This window comes from Podarcis gaigeae (genome assembly GCF_964106915.1).
Source record: "Podarcis gaigeae genome assembly, chromosome: 6".
NCBI classification, from domain to species: Eukaryota; Metazoa; Chordata; class Lepidosauria; order Squamata; family Lacertidae; genus Podarcis; species Podarcis gaigeae.
The window spans coordinates 34,713,531-34,730,653 of NC_139682.1; the positions used below are offsets into that span (position 1 = coordinate 34,713,531).

General features: G+C 41.8%; 1 protein-coding gene across 10 annotated transcripts in view; it reads right to left on the reverse strand.

The window, feature by feature from the left end:
• Positions 1 to 9,705: 9,705 nt before the first annotated feature.
• The window catches only part of HIPK1 (homeodomain interacting protein kinase 1), a 43,958-nt gene continuing 36,540 nt past the window's right edge, over positions 9,706 to 17,123 (reverse strand). For all 10 annotated transcript variants that reach the window (XM_083745982.1, XM_083745985.1, XM_083745984.1 and 7 more), the window contains one exon: positions 9,706 to 16,168. In XM_083745982.1, coding sequence (XP_083602108.1) covers positions 15,698 to 16,168 — 471 coding nt within the window. In that variant the 3' untranslated portion in view covers positions 9,706 to 15,697. The remainder of the gene's footprint in view (positions 16,169 to 17,123) is intronic.

A 17,123-nucleotide genomic window follows, 5' to 3' on the forward strand; every position in this document is an offset into this window, starting at 1 on the left:
TACTTCTGCAAGCAATTTCCCCTGATATAATGTGTTTTTGTATATGTATTTGTGTGCACAAAGTCTGGTTCTGAGAACGGCATCACAAAAATGTCAAAGAATAGCTGTGTTTCAGTTTGCATATTGGCTTGAGAAATGTGAAACAAAATCAAATTTCACCGCTTTCCTAACCCTTCATTTTGCAGGATTTCACACAGTGGGCTGTTGTATGTCTCGTTCTTTGGAAAAATGTGTTTTTCTCACCATCCCTCACCAAAGTCTGCCTTGGGGGCCTAATCCGTCCTGCCGGTCAATTTAATCCAACCCCCATGGCAGTATATGTCCTGAGGTAAATCCGTAAAAAATGCTCAGCAACTTCAATCCTAAAAAAAGCTCAATAACTTCAATAACTTTGGTCAGCCCTCATGCATGTTCACTACATCAAATCTGGCCCTCTTTGAAAAAAGTTTGGGCACCTCTGTTCTAGAGGGTATCATTTAACCTGTGTCCCAGGGAGCTTGCTTTGACATTTCATAGAAAAAATGTCCTTGTCTAGTTTCTGGTCCCCCACTGCTAGGGACATTTCTTGACTCTCTTTCTGCTAATGTGGAGTAGAGATGTCATAGGCTAGGGGTTCCTCAAGTGAGGAACCAATCTGAGGGGTTTTCCATTGTTTTAAAAAAGCACAGTTATATCACATGAGATATTTCCAGTGAGGGGTGGCTAACAAGGAGTTCAAAAGAAATAAAGTTCTTATTGAGTGTCACAGTTATATGGGCAAGTCTTCAACCAGGTTCTATGCCCTAAGAATGCCCCAAAACAAAAATATTTTGCAGTACTGGTGAGAAGTCATATTGGGCTTTATTTCTGTGCAGCCCTTTTGTTGCTTTCTTACCTTACCACCTCCCAGATTATCCTATTACTTTCCTTACATTTTGAACTAGTTTATTCAGCATGGAATTTGATAGTAGATAATACGATCTGAATTGAGTGGATACATTTTGTACTCAGAATCTGATTCCCAAGTACAAAATAAATGCACATAGTGTCATTTATGAAGGATGCCTAGGTACACAAATCTTGGCTTTCGCATGCTAACTAATCCTGAAAAAGTCACATATCGTTTGCAGGTGTCATCCACAATTTATACATATAGACACAGTTAATAAATGATGCCATTGCACATAAATTTTATATAGAGGAATCAGATCCCAAGTACATAGTGTATCAAGTGGCAAAACTCTTGATTTGACATAAGCAGCAAATTCTAAATGTTGGCTCAAACAATATGACAGGACCCACACATTTATGATAGAATAATGATCGTCTTGCTACTCATCCTTGGGAAGTCAATGCAGTGGTGATAACTCAACAGGACCATTTAGGCCATCAATGTGGTTCAAAGTCTTGAGTTCCAGGCAGGGTGCAAGTAGGACTATTGCATGCAAGTTTTATGGAGTAAAAGAAGTAATAGGGTACTAGTTGATGAAGTGATTATGGGAAAGACAGAAGGCTCATTCATTCATTATTGCAGTCTTTAATACTACCTGGGCTACTTGAGAACACTCAACAGGTGTTTGACAGATTCAGTTGCCTCACCTGCTTTCAGAACATGCCTCCACTTCATATGCAATGCCAGAAGTGCTGGTCTTTACCCACTTGGATGCTCTACAATGGTCAGAATATGTTTTCATAGGGAATGGACCTCTGTTCTCATTCAGACATGGAACACAAAACAAGGCTTCACATCTTGCTCTAAGGCTTATGGCCAAATTAGTTTATGGTCCCTGCCATGTTGCAACTCTAGAGTAGTTTTCAAACAGAGGTTCCTAGAGTTTATCTATCATTTTATCCAGAGAAACTCAGTAATAGCAAATAAAATTCCCTGGTGCCTGCCTGCAATATGTAGATGCATGAGAATAATCTTGGTAGCTTTAATAGGATATCCTACAAGAATAGTTTTCCCAGTAGTGATGTATGGAAGTGAGAGCTGGACCATAAAGAAGGCTGATCACCGGAGAATTGATGCTTTTGTATTATGGTGCTGAAGGACTCTTGAGAGTCCCATGGACTGCAAGAAGAACAAACATGTCCATTCTTAAGGTAATCAGCCCTGAGTGCTCACTGAAAGGACAGATCGTGAAGCTGAGACACCAATACTTTGGCCACCTCATGAGAAGAGAAGACTCCCTGGAAAAGACCCTGATGTTCGGAAAGATGGAGGGCACAAGGAGAAGGGGACAACAGAGGACGAGATGGTTGGATAGTGTTCTCGAAGCTACCAGCATGAGTCTGACCAAACTGCAGGAGGCAGTGGAAGACAGAAGTGCCTGGCGTGCTCTGGTCCATGGGGTCACGAAGAGTCGGACACGACTAAATGACAAAACAACAACAACTAGAATAGTGCACCCTATTCATTCCCATGGTTGTCCAATAGACCCAGCACCAGGGATAGTGGTGTTCCCTAGAATATGGGAAAATCCTCTGTTAAATTGTTCCATACAAGTCTGGTTAATATTGAGCATGTTATCTGAAGGTAGATAATCTGAAAAACCCTCCTGCCCACCCTCCACCGCAAAATCCCTTTTGCTCAAAGAAAGAGCATCACTGAAAACCAGGTTTTTTCTTAATTAAATGGTTTTTGAACCATTTTCCCGATTCATTGCTCCTATTCTTTATTTTATTTATTCCTTATTGCCTTTATTGCAATTATATCCCACATTTTCCTCCAAGGAGCTCAAGGTTCTTCCCACTTCTCAATTAATCCCCACAAACTGAAAAAAGGGAGATTTGAACATTTATAATTGAGATGAAGACCACTAACATTAACTGACATTGAAACAGTAGCCAATGGAAAGAGGCCCGGAAACATTTGAGTTCAAATGCATTGCATTTGATTAAAGTTGGGGGGTTTTAATTAAAAAAAAAACCCTCACTGACAAAGACAGTTAGAAATGAGCCACTGCTTGCCTGTATTAGCAAAGCAATCAGGTCTACAGCAAATCTCGCAATAGATCAATATCTCTCTGACAGTCTAGTAGCATTATTGTAGAATGCAAATAGTTTCTGATTAATTTCAGGAAAGAACCAGTTCCCTTTTTCTGGAGCTTCAAGGTCACATGCCCTGCCATTGGACAAGCTAGAATGGCTCACAGGAGCAGCTGTAAGGAGCAGCTGATTTGCCCACCCAAGAGAGAAGTCAGGGCTCTACACCAATTCAGATCAGTGGCCCATCTAGCTCTGCATATAACTGGCACCAGCTCCTGTCCTGTTTCCAGGAATCCCTGGAGATGGCAGGGATTGATCCTGGATCTTCTGCATGCAATGCATCTGCTGAGCTACAACCCTCCCTGCGAGGAGAGAAATGAAATGGCAGGTTTGCTTAAGTAGATAACTCTCCCCACACTATTACTCCCACCATCATCACAAGGGTAGCACTGCATTTGAGTTCCAAATGTTCATCTTTGGTAGGGTAAAAAGAAGGGGAAAGTACAGTAGCATATCCAGTATTTCTTTCTAGGTTCTGCTACAAAATTTAACGTGAAATTGTTGTAAACAAAAATTGCCCTTTTCCTTTATGGGGTATCCAAGAGCCCATATAGAGTCCTTACATAGGTTCCCTATTGGTAGGAGAAAATATCAGAGGCCAACGAGAGAATATTAAGAAGCAAAGCAGCTAGTAAGCTGGATCTTTATTGATCTGTTGCAACCGGGTGCTCCCCCTACACGCAGGAGAGGAGGAGGACCCAGAAAAATGGTGTGCAAAGCCTTATAAAGACTTTTGAAATTGCCCTCCTGTAGATCAAGACCACCCCCAGAAACATCATACATACATCACAGAAGGGGTGTAACCTAAGACCACCCCTCAGATACATCACACCAACATCACAGAAAAGGCGGTCTAAAACAGAAATTTGAATATTGTTTTTCTCCTGTTGTTGTTTATCTCCTGTTTGGCAGGTTACTTGATTGGATTGCCTGGGAAGCCCAGCCATTCTTTTGTAGTGATAAATACTTAGTTCCTGGGCCAGGTCACAGGCTCAAACCCTATTCATATCTTAAATGTGTCCTTAAGACAGGATTTGTGAGGAAAGAGACAATGGGGAGGTTTCCCACTTTGACCTTGCAGAGAAAATATTTGGTCAGTTTAGGAATCAAAATGGTTCTAGGTTGGCCTTCCTGTGCTGATCTATGTATGTGCTTGGTTGGTACACTTATGAACATTACCATATATCTAAGACCATAAAATTCCTATCACAATATGAGCTAGGGATTCCTTTGTTCCCCCGCCAGCAATACCAAACCACTGCTGCTCTTTTTGGTGTGCATTTATTTTTCCATGATTGGTCACTTGCCTTTAAAGGAGCCTTATTGGGCAGCCAATTTTGTGCACTGTAGCTGTTTTAGCATTCCAGCTTCCATTCTTCCCACTGATTGGCTATGCAGAGTTGTTTTCCAACAGCTTCTGGAGGCCACCATGTTGGCTGCCCCAGTCTGCTGGGTAAACAAAGCAGCTCTACATTTTTCTACCTCTTTGGCTTTTGTGTAAGATAGCTTTTACTCAAAAGCTTATGGTGCCACCTAGAGGCTGCACCAAAATCATTTCAATATTATGCCATCTAGATATATCACCTGTCTGATAATAAATGTTGGAAATGTAAAGAGGCGGAAGGGACATTCTTTCACCTCTGGTGGACCTGCCCGAAAGTGAAGGCCTTTTGGGAGATGATTCATAATGAACTAAAAAAGGTACTTAGATTTACCTTACCTAAGAAACCAGAGGCCTTCCTCCTGGGCATGGTGGACCAGAGAGTGCTTAAGAAGGACAGAACTTTTTTTATGTACACTACTACAGCAGCAAGGATCCTGATTGCAAAGCATTGGAAGACACAAGATTTACCCACACTGGAGGAATGGCACACGCAGTTGATGGACTACATGGAACTGGCCGAAATGACTGGCAGAATCCGAGACTTGGGAGAAGAAACAATCGAGGAGGACTGGAAAAAATTTAAGGACTATCTGAAAAAACATTATAAGCTGTATGAATGTTAAAAAATGCACCTTTTAGGAAATTCTAGCTTCAGTAATGTTAAACTAAAGAAATGGAAACTAAGGCACAAGAAGTCAGAGATAGAATAATGAAACAACTTTATTGTGTTTAAATGAAAATGTACATGATTTGGGTTATAACACATTTGAAATTGGGTAACATGATAAAATGAAAGATACAACAAGTATTGAAACAAGTTAACAAATTGCTGATGTTATGTATCACAGAGAATGCAGGGTTGGGAGGATGTGGGGAAGTCCAGTAGACTTGGAAAAAAGAACAAGAAAATTTGTAACCTTTCTACTTTACTCTTATAATATGTTCTTTATTCTTTTTTCTGTATTTCACAAACTCAATAAAAAATACTATATATATAAAAAAATTATGCCATCTAAATAAATGCAAACTTTAGCAGAGGCTCTGTAACTTGCTATAAGGACAAGATTACTTTTCATTAGATAGTCTTGCCTCTTTTCAAGCAGCTGACAAGGCCCTTTATGTGTGGTTTGTTTTTTCTTTTCTAAATGTACTGAATAAGGTGGTCACTTCCTTATCTCGACAACAGAGGAAATGCATCACAAAAAATGACAAAAAATGAAATGAAATGTTCATATGCTAATTGATATATAAAGATGCAAATTTAGAAATGAGTAGAATCAAATTTGGGTTTTTATCTTGCAATTTTATGCTGCGAACTTCCCTGAGATCTACGGATATAGAGTGGTATGCAAATTTAATAAATAAAACAATTTTTTTAAAATTGAAATACATCTCACATCATAGTGGAATGACCATAACCAACCAGATGGCCTGTAATGCCTGCTCATTCTGCTGCCCAGGTGTTTTCGTTTAGTCCTGTCGGACTCTTCGTGACCCCATGGACCAGAGCATGCCAGGCACACCTGTCTTCCACTGCCTCCCGCAGTTTGGTCAAACTCATATTCATAGCTTCGAGAACACTGTCCAACCATCTCGTCCTCTGTCATCCCCTCCTCCTTGTGCCCTCAGTCTTTCGCTGCCCAGGTACTAACTGCTAAAAGCAACTTCTAGGCCCCTGCTCTTCCTTGAATGGTCCTTTATCTTCAAACCAAACTCAATTCAGATCATCTTTCAAACAGGTGTTTGCAGGGGATGCCCTCGAATACAAAACAGTCTTATGTAAAGTAGGCTAGCCTAGCACTAAAGCAGTGGTGGTTAGGCTTATGACAGATAGATATAATTAAGTAGGCAAGGCTTAATTTGAGCCAGGGCTCCAGACTCCAACTTTCAGTATTAGGGCACTTGCATGCATCTGTCAGACAAGGCACCCCCTGCAAACACCTTTTCCTTACACTGCTGTGACAGTTCTCCACAGACTTAATATAGAAGCACATGAGATAATACACTAGAAACTGTTCCATTAGCTGAGACCTTAATGAGGAACATAGCATTCTTCCAGCTAGGTTAACACATCCCGGGCAACATGGTTTACCAATCAGCGTTTTTCTCAAGATCTCATATGCATTGAACACCACAGTCTGTTTCAAGAACTGGTGCAACATTGTGAAATTTGGAGCTCCAAGCTTTTGGAGGTGTGTCTCCCCCCCCCCCCCATACAAATAGCCTAACAGAAAATTATGGTACTTCTGAGAATGAGCAGAGAGGGGCAGGGTTGACCAGACATTGTGGTTTCCAGATCTGATCCCCATTTCCTTTCATTATATGTAGTGGAAACAATTTGATAAAGGATTAGAGCAGGTGGGGCCAAAGCCATGTCCTCCAAATGTTGATGGACTACAGTTCCCATAATTCTTGGCCACCAACCTTGGTGGCTGATGGGAGTTGGAAGTTCAGCAACGTTCAGAGGGCACCACATTGGCTACTTCTAGAGCAGAGGAATGGCCAGATTTGGGAAGGAGGGCAGGGGAGATTGTGCAGGTAATTACTTCAAATGTAAACATCTGTTCATACACGTCCATAAAAAACAGTGCACATTCACAAGAATGCAAACACATAAATGGTAATTTCCAGATTATTCAGTATGATGCTCACTAAAGCTAGGGATGCCATACGTCCGGAATTTCCCAGGCATAGCCAGTATTCAGCCCTCTTAAACAGCATCCGGGTGAAAATTGATGAAATGTCCAGGAAAATCCGGACTTATGGCAGCCCATGTTGGAAGTGTAGATTTTGGCGAATTTTGTTCAAAAACCCTTTTTAAAAGAGATTTTGCAAAAAAAAAAAGCTCAACAACTTTGGCCCGAAAAAGCTCAACAAGGTTTCATAGTCCTGATATTTATAGCAAAGTACCCCAAAGTTTGCCAACCCAAATAAGCAACAAGGACTTTTTAAGTATTTGCTGTTTTCACAACTTTGGTGTTTGAACTATCAAATGTCAGCCTAGCCTACCTCTCAGGGCTGTTGTGAAGATAAAAGGGGAAAGGGAATAGGGAATACTGGATGGAATCCCATGTCACAGGGTGACAAATACCCCACCTGCACAAATATTTCAGCTTGCCAGACACAATGATCCCCATTTCTCCCCGCCCCCAAACCACCGTAAGCTGCTGCAGTTACCGTATTTTTCGCACCATAGGGTGCACCGGACGATAGGGCGCACCTAGTTTTGGGAGGTGGAAAACAAGAAAAAATTATTCTGAACCCCAGAAGCCAGAACAGCAAGAGGGATCTGGCTTCTGGGATACCGTGTGACTGTTCTGGCTTCTGGGGTAACCGCACCAAGCCTCTTCAGGGCAGCGGGATGAAGGCTCCCCCTGCCCAAAGAGGCTGCGCAGGGCTAAAGCAGAAGCCAGGACAGACGCGTCGCTGAAGGGGCACTGCGCCTTCTCTCTCTCTGCCCAGCGTCCCTCCTTCACAGGAGAGGTGCTGCGCAGAGAGGGAGAAGGGGCATCGCCCTTCAGCGAACCTGGAGAAGGAACAGGAGACCCATCTGTTCCTCCTCCGGCTTCGCTGGACAGGCGTGTTGCTGAAGGGGCGCTTCTCTCTCTCGCTCTGCGCAGTGCCTCTCCTTCGCAGGCTGCCGCCCCAAGCCTCGCGCGCCCGGCGGGAGCTCCTGCCGGGCGCGCAAGGCTTGCAGACACTCGCCTCCGGAGGGCTCCCTGTGCTTCGGGCAACAGGCTGCCGCCCCAAGCCTCGCACGCTCGGCGGGACCTCCCGCTGGGTGCGCAAGGCTTGCGGACACTCGCTGGGGCTGCAGGCTGCTGCCCGCAAGCCTTGTGAGCCCGCGGGAACTCCCACCGGGCTTGCAAGGCTTCCGGATAGCTTCCTGAAGCCTGGAGAGCGAGAGGGGTCGGTGCGCACCGATGCCTCTCGCTCTCCAGGCTTCAGCGAAAGCCTGCATTCGCACCATAGGACGCACACACATTTCTCCTTCATTTTTGGAGGGGGGAAAGTGCATCCTATGGAGCGAAAAATACGGTATAAGGTATTTTATTGTTTTTGTCAATTCATTTTGTATGCATATTTGTGTATTGTTGTGTTTGATGATTACCCGCTTCTCACTGGCAGGTCCCTGGGCATGTTACCAACATTTAAAGGTCAATGTTAAAAACAGTTAAAAGTGTCACAGGAATAGAGTGGGTCCTGAAAACCCCACCTCTCAGATGTTGAGAGCTCATTAATGACAAGCAGACCAGTAGTGATGCAGGGGTGGGAAGGGAACATAGAAAATCAAAGTGGAGGGCCTGCAATAGCACCATTTTCTTTTCTCGGTAGGAAGGAAACCTCATTTCAAGGGAGTTGCTTCTGCATAAAACATACCGAAACCAGACATTCCTGTTGTGTTCTGTAAAGGGCAGCACACTGGTGAATGAATGAAGGAAATAACGTGGACATGAAAAAAGTGCTTCCAACAAACCTACCCCAGTATCCTTCCCCATCCAGCTTCTGCTGCTCTGGGAGGGACATGTGTGGGTCTGTGTATTCCTTCCTTCCTTCCATTCCTTAGCAACAATGATTAAATGTCCTTAGCAATGGTGTTGCCTGCCAAGTGCTCAAACATTAGAGCTGTATCTGTGCATCGGGAGGTTTGGCTGAACCTTCATTACACACCTGTAGGCGCCTGGTGAAAATGTTCCTCTTCAACCAGCCCTTTGGCTGATTGGCATCCAATGCCCTATTGAATGGGTTGTTCTTGTTTTTACTATGCGTTTTGTAGTTTTTATATTGCAATTTTATGTTGTGAACTGCCCTGATATCTGATGTAGGGCAGTATACACATTTAATTGAAACTGCAGCAGCAAAGAATCGGGAGGGAGGGGGCTCCTGGCCTTAACCTCCCCCCATTATTATCCCTTTTACTTTCCAGCAGCCCTGCAAACACATACAGGGGCATACACAAACCCACCCACACTCCCAAGACAATATTTAGGACTCCACATCAACTATCCAGAGTATTAGCACTCTTTATTTTGGTACACAGGAAGCTGCCTTATACAGAGCCAGACCATTGGTTCATTCTAGACAAGTGCAATGACTATCCGTTGCCCTCTGGGGTTTCTTGCCCCAACAATACCTAAAGATGGCATAGATAGAACTTGGGACCTTATGCATGCAAAGCGGATGCTCTACCACCGAGATTAAAATTTTCCGAATTTTTTATTTTTAAAGGAAATCTTTCAATTAGACCTTGGGACTTGTAACCATAAAACACGAGTCATAAAACAGCAAATGAATAGAGTACAGAAAATTAACCCTTTTTATTGATGCATTGCAATTGTTCTACATTTTTACCATATTATGTAGAAAATACTTAAAATACAAGCTACTTTGTAAAACCAAAGACAAACATTGAATCCAAAGATAAACTATGTTTTCACAATGGACCATTTTCCCATATAGTTAGTATTAAATTTTTTTAAATATCTGTATTTCCTTTTGTTAAAATGATTTTTACATTACCCCCTAAGTACATTGGCAATACAAACATAGATCAGTAATTGTCAGAAACTACCTTTATCTAGCGGATTGTAAAAAGGAAGAGCACAACCAGAAAAAATTTAAACTCTACACAGTAAACTAGCATATCAAATACATTTAATAAAGTAGGAATTCCATTGCAATACCAAGGATTCAAGCAGAAATACTAACATTACATATAATGCACTGCTACATGTAGTGAGTTAGATAATAGTTCAAGCTGAATCTGAAATCACACATTATATAAAGTTTAGCAACAAACAACTATGTCAACATGCGGCACCATTCATAAGTTAAAAATGAAAATGAAAAAGCAGGGCTGTGCCAATCCAATCACCTAGAAGCAATTTAATTTCATGTATTTTTTAAATTAAAAAACTGAGTCAGAGGTATAGTGCTGCACTGGTCAACTATGTGCAAGCAGTAAAGCTCTGAAGTTGGTTTTGCAGTGGAGTATCAATAGCTGTGAGATGAGAGTTCAGCTGTCAGGGACAATACTAAGGAATTGGTTTCACTCATCTCAAGAGTGACTAGGTGAAACATTTTATCTTATTATAAAAAAGGCAAATTACTGTGCAACCCCCACCACCGGCTGCAGAACTGAACAGTTGCACACATGCAAGTCCCACAGATTTCAACAGGACTTGCACACATTCAGCTGCGTGCAAAAATGCAGCCCCAGCATTTAAGTCTTTAATTTTACGTAAAACGTTGCTTTTGCTAAAATAGTATGTTCACATATAGACTGCACAGCTATTGCCTTACATCTCTCCATCCGCAGGGAGGCAAGCTGGATATTGCAATGGGAGAAAAGGATAGGGCCTAAGGCCTAATTCTCACAAACAGCAAATGCAGTTCAGTGTGTGAATTGAGACTAACAAGAAGCCAATGTTGTGTCATACATCATTTTCTGCATGCTTTTGGGGGGGGGGCGCGGAGAGATTATAATTAGCTTGACACTTTTTATGTGCAGGGAATTATGCTTTTGGGGGTGTGGAGGTGGTATGCCAGAACATCCCATCATCTGCACCCCCACCTACAGCCCAAAGTAAGAGGAATCCAGGCACAGGGTTTGCAACCACATCTGCTCTTTGTGAAAACAAGGCCTTGGTCGGGCAGAACCATTAGAACAGGCCTGACTAGTTTCAGGGCAACAAAATGTTTATATATATATATATATATCTGGGACAATTCATCAAGGTTAGTCTAGACCAGGCATAGGCAAACTCCGGCCCTCCAGATGTTTGGGGCTCCAACTCTCATCATCCCTCATCACTGGTCCTGTTAGTTAGGGATGATGAGAGTTGCGAGTCCCAAACTTCTGGAGGGCCAGAGTTTGCCTATGCCAGTCTAGACTGACCTTGATGAATTGCCTCAGATATTAAAAAAAAACATTTTGTTGCTCTGAAACTAGCCAGAGCAACAAAATGACATTAAATGGTTCTTATCTCTTAAAAGGACAATTAAAGCCCATCAGAGTTACGGGATAAGAAGCAGTTCTAAAGATTGTCTAGACCAGGGATAGGCAAACTCCGGCCCTCCGGATGTTTGGGACTACAATGCCCATCATCCCTGACCACTGGTCCTCTTAGCTAGGGATGATGAGAGTTGGAGTCCCAAACATCTAGAGGGCCAGAGTTTGCCTATGCCATTAACTCTGATGGGCTTTAATTGTCCTTTTAAGTCAGGGGTAGGGGACCTGTGGGTTTCTTACATGCAAAATGTTTAAAGCAGGAGGGGGGGGGAGGCCTGTAGCAACTGGGTTTTAAAAACACTCAAGTAGTAGATTTCCAATGTAAAGATGGCTTTCAGTTAAAATTTTAGGGAAACTTTCAGACCAGCATTTTGAATTTACTTCCCTAAAATTTTAACTGAAATCCTTCTTTACATTAATCCACTGCTTGAGTGTTTTTAAAACCCAATTTCAAAAACACTTCAGGATTTCTGCGAGGTGCATTATGATTTTATCTCTTTGGGTGGAAAGGCACAACTCTGCCCTTAAAGGTCTTGCCATAGAATTTGGGGAGGAAAAATTAAAAATGGGTGTGGCACTAAGCAAGAAACCATTTTGATAATGTTACACAGCAACAGAAAGTGTTGTTGACACCAATGATGTAAAAAAAAAGAAATGCCTTTTTACTCTTTTCCTCTGTATTGATATCTTTTCCTCTGTATTAATCTTGGAAAAGATTAAAAAGAACTGAGAGCAAAAGTACAGTAAAAGGTTCACAGCTAGTTACGGTGTTAACCAAACACTCTCCTATTGCCAAAAACAACAGATTCCTCATTATAAAGGAAAACTGTAAGGCTTGTGGTCCACAAACTTAATGCCACTTTCCCCAGTAGGACTAAGATCACTGAAGGAAGGAAATGCACACCATCAGCACGCCAGTTTAAGTGTGCTTTTGTACCACACTTGATTTTCTGGGTTCTGTCAAACTACTGTTTCATTTCATCACTGCCATTATCTAGAGAATGATCTTGTCCAAATGGAGAATAAACTGCCCTGGAGAGTGGTATTGCTACAGCAATAAAAGGCTTTGACAGCCTTGAAAACCCAGTTCGTATTCTGTCTAGTCTGGATCATAAGGCTAGTTAGTTTTGGTACATTACAAAGAATTCAGAAATGAAGAGCCCATTTCTGAAAAATGCATGATAGCATGCTATAGCCTTGCCCAAATGTGAACAGGGCAATAACCCTGACCCTACTGTTTCAGAAATGGGCTCTTCATTTCTGAATTCTTTGTAATGTACTAAAACTAACTAGCCTTATGATCCAGATTAGACAGAATACAAACTGGGGTTTCAAGGCTGTCAAAGCCTTTTATTGCTGTAGCAATACCACTCTCCAAGGCAGTTTATTCTCCATTTCATCCTCTATACAACGACAGTGGTGAAGTGAACAGTAGTTTGACAGAATCCAGAAAATGAAGTGTGGTACAAAAGCTCACTTAAACTGGCCTGCTGATGGTGTGCATTTCCTTACAATACCAAGTGCTACAGCTCTCAAATCTTCCCCAAACGCCACATTACTAGTGGTGTTAAATAAAACTTCAGAATATTATGTGCTTTCCAGCAGGCTCTCTTTGGTATAAAAGTTCTTAACACCAAACTAGTAATATTTTACAAGAAACAATCTGCTACACACAAGGGGGAGAAATATGTCACAATATAATTTATGGGAAAGTAATTGCACATGCTTAATTACCTCTGCAACATCAGATAAATTTCCCAATGCATTCCCAGCACAATACCCTATTAAAGATGCATCGACAGCTAACAGTATAGGTAATATCGGGGGTGGGGTGAGGAAAACTTTACTCCAAATAAAATACCTAGGACACAAACATTCGTGCATCACCATAGTTTATAAAGCCATGGTTTCTCAGATTCATGTATATGTAGATTTCCTCAATTGCTCAATATAGTTGTAAAGCCATGGTTTCTGATTCCCTGGTTTACTGACCGATAGTCAGCCATGACTTGTCCATTCAGACATAACACCAACCCATGGTTAAGAAACAAAGTTTGGCAAAATGAATGGACAAGTTATGGTGATGCATGAATTGACAATGACTTAGTCACTGCTCTGCCTCCTTAAGACTGCTGAGCAATTGAGGAGGAAACCTACATACATGAATCTGAGTGCACAGAGGACAGAAAATAAACGCAGACAAGCAGCTCTGTACCATCAGTTTTAAACTATGGTTAGCAGAAACCATGTTTGGCTTTGATGTCTGAACTGAGGCTATCAATTTCAGTTGGAATGTGTTTAGCACACCCTTAAATTTCTAGCTGAAATCAACAGACGTGAAATACTTAGCTCTGGCCAGATCATTTATGTTGGCATTGAAACTTAAAGCAACCTTTTTTTACCACTTATGTATCCTCAGTTGGATACGCTCAATGAATTGCTTCAGTTTGACGGAGAGCGGAGGGGCTTGCTGGTCCATCATAAGGCAAGCTCACTGTAAACTCTAGTCACACTACATAATCATTTAAGGCACTACATTATTTGGGGGTGGGGGTGGGGGACACACCAGTCACACATACCTGTGCAAAACAAATCAGAAGGTATCCTTGTCTCTCATGCGGCTCCATTTTTCTCTCTCTCAGTGCTACAGTGATGAGCTCTAGACAATTGCATTATTTCACATACATTCCAACATGTATCAACTCATTTTGGTTTAAATACAAAGGAATAGATAAATTTCATCCCCAGAAACATTTAAGAGTTAGACGAACACGAAGTACAGAGTTCAAGTATAACCACTACACATTTTGATTACAAAGACAGAACATTTGGGATTAGCAGGAAATTTTGCTTGTTATATTTTGTTCTAATCAATATGTACATATTTCATTTTCTGTAAAATATTAAAACACCACCATTACAAAACTTCTAAAATAGTTTTAAATTCAGTAATAAACCTTTAAAATCTGCAATTTATGTGTCATGTTTTTGCAATTCCTACATGCACTTACTGTATACAAGTCTTAATAAGAGCGCTTTAAAGTTTTCTGCCAAGAAGATCCCAGAGGGATATGCAGGAGTATAAAAAATTGTACATATCAGTAGGTTGATGTTTTGGTGAATTTTGGATTCCTCAGATAACTAGATCAGGAAATGAAAGATATGAAGGGAAAGAGACCCTTGCATTTCTGGGAAAGGAATCCAGCTCCAAATGTTATTTTAAAAAATCAAACTGAAAGGGTGTAAATGTCTGAGCTCCTGATGAAGTCTATGGAAATGAACAGGTGATGCGTTATCTCCTATTCAATTCAGCAAGTCCCAATCAGAAGAAGTTCCCAGTGGCTCCTGCCCTCAAGTCATAATGCAAACCTATGCATTTTCAGCACAGAACAAGAGCTTTCCGGCAAAACAGTCAAAAACCATAGTCTAGGCTGTGATCACACATACAGCAGAAAGTAAATTCATACTTTCTGCAGTTTTTTTTTTTAAATTCAACTTTATTTTAGCGATTCATACATTAAAATTTTAAAACAAGAGGGAAAAGATTTATGGTGTAAATGGAGACTGATAATAAAAATTGCTACACTAGCTTTAAACAAAAGACAATTAAAACCAAGAAACTGGGGAGCGAAATATATAGATATATATATATACATATATAAAATATACACACAGAGAAATGAGAAGGTAACTGCTTTTGCAGAATTCAGCTATTGCCTATCAAGAATGTGAATTACAAAATTAACTTTAAAATACTAACTCAAGTTTATAAATCTGCCCTAGCAACCTAGAGTTAAATGTGCATTTTTAGTGGCAATATGGATTTGTGCAAGCTGCTAAAATAATTTAAACAAGTACTAAGGTAAGTTTAAGAGTTAAAAAAATCCAGCCTTTTCAGAAAGTCCTTGGTTTCCTTTCCCCATTTGATTAGGATAACAATAGCTTTAAATAAACGGGGGTTCAGGCCTTTGATGTTGTTTTTTTAAAGCATCCATGAAAGTTTAACTGTAAAATCTGAATGTGAATATGACTCAAAAGGTTCTGCCCGGTGTTTACCTGAGCTTTCCCCCAAACAGTAGGGCTCCACCAAGTGACAACCCGACTCTAGACAGCATATAGAGAATTGTCAACAAGAGGAAGGTGGTCCCATTATTCTCCTCCGACTCTGTAGATGTTCCTGTTGTGGAGCTGTTAGAATATTGCAAAACCCACTGCAGATCTCATCACTTCTACGATCAAGTTGAAAACAATTACCATTAATCCCTGCCCAAGAGCTACAAGTAAGAGTACTGATTAATCTTGGTAGGACTCAGTGGGTATCCAGTGTAAATAGCAGATCCTCTGGAAGCACCAATATAGGATTGGGTGGCAAATTGATGCTGATACTGAGCAGGTGCTACATTGGCAGAGGTTAGCAAGCTGGGCCCCACACTGACTGGGACCTGGTGCACAAGAGTGCTCGGGTGGGTTGTGTATGTGGTGTGCCGGGAAGAGCCCTGAGGGGAAAAGAGATGCGCGATGGAGTTGGTGGAGCCCAGAGTGGCAGCAGTAGTGGGTGCGTAGGTGTACATGTGAGGCTGGCTCGCCGTTGCTGCTGCCAAGTGGGGATGCACTGGGCTACTATGCTGGAAGGTGTAGGGAGCCTGAGCGATCGTTGTTGGCAGGGGAGCAACATAGGCCTGTTGTCTCCGTGGAGCTGGGTTTCCACTTCTCTCTTGTGAAGCCAGGACAGTTCCTTGCTGGTTCTGCAAAGCAGGGGGAAAGTGCAATGGATAAAACATTCAGACGGACATTATTCAAAGAACCCGTATTAGGAGCCATCCATGTAGATGAATAATTTTGAAGGGCTAAGATGGAACAGGCTTGTTCTCTGTTGTTCCAAAGGGCAGGACGGAAATTAAAGAGCAGCAGATTTTGGCTAAACATTAGGAGGAACTGAAGAGCTATAAAACAATGAATAGAGGTTCTTTGCTAGAAGGATTTAAAGCAGGGGCTGGACAACCATTTCTCTGGAGTGCTGCTGTTGCATCCTGCATTGCAGATACTCCACTAAGAAAGTGGTTGGAGTAGATTAGCTCCAAATTCTAAATATTCTAAAATTATCAATGCTTATTCTGAAGCAACAAACTAATGGCACATGCCAACTCTGGTTTCAGCTCTAAAGAGAGATAGATATTACTTAGAACTGCTCAATATAGCATCAAGTTGTAGCACAAAATGTTTAGCTGGAAACGCGAGAGACAGTATGATAGCTTAGTTTGAAAACCAAGATCATGTGACACTGTGCTCTCCCCAGTACTGAATGTGGCTCAAAGCCTAGATACCACAGCAACTCAAAAATCTTTCATATAATAGAGGTTCCTGGAATGTGCTGGAAGGAACAATGTGTGGCAGATCTGGTGCACAGGCTTTATTTTGGCCCAAAACTGTAGGGACATGAAGTACAAACAGAATTGACAACTGAATTCAAATCTGCCTGAACACAGGTGACTCCCCACTTATGTGGGGGTTACATTCTGGGCCCCTGTGTGCATTAAGTGAAATGGCTGACAAGGAGACATTCCTCGTGGTTCCCGAGGAGACCTTCCCCAGAGCCCAAAGAGGACATCCTCTTCATGCCCTGGGGAGGGTCTCCCTGCAAGCTATGAGGGCACTCCAGTGCTCCCCACTTCCAGGTTCCCCGCGCCATGCATGTGTGGT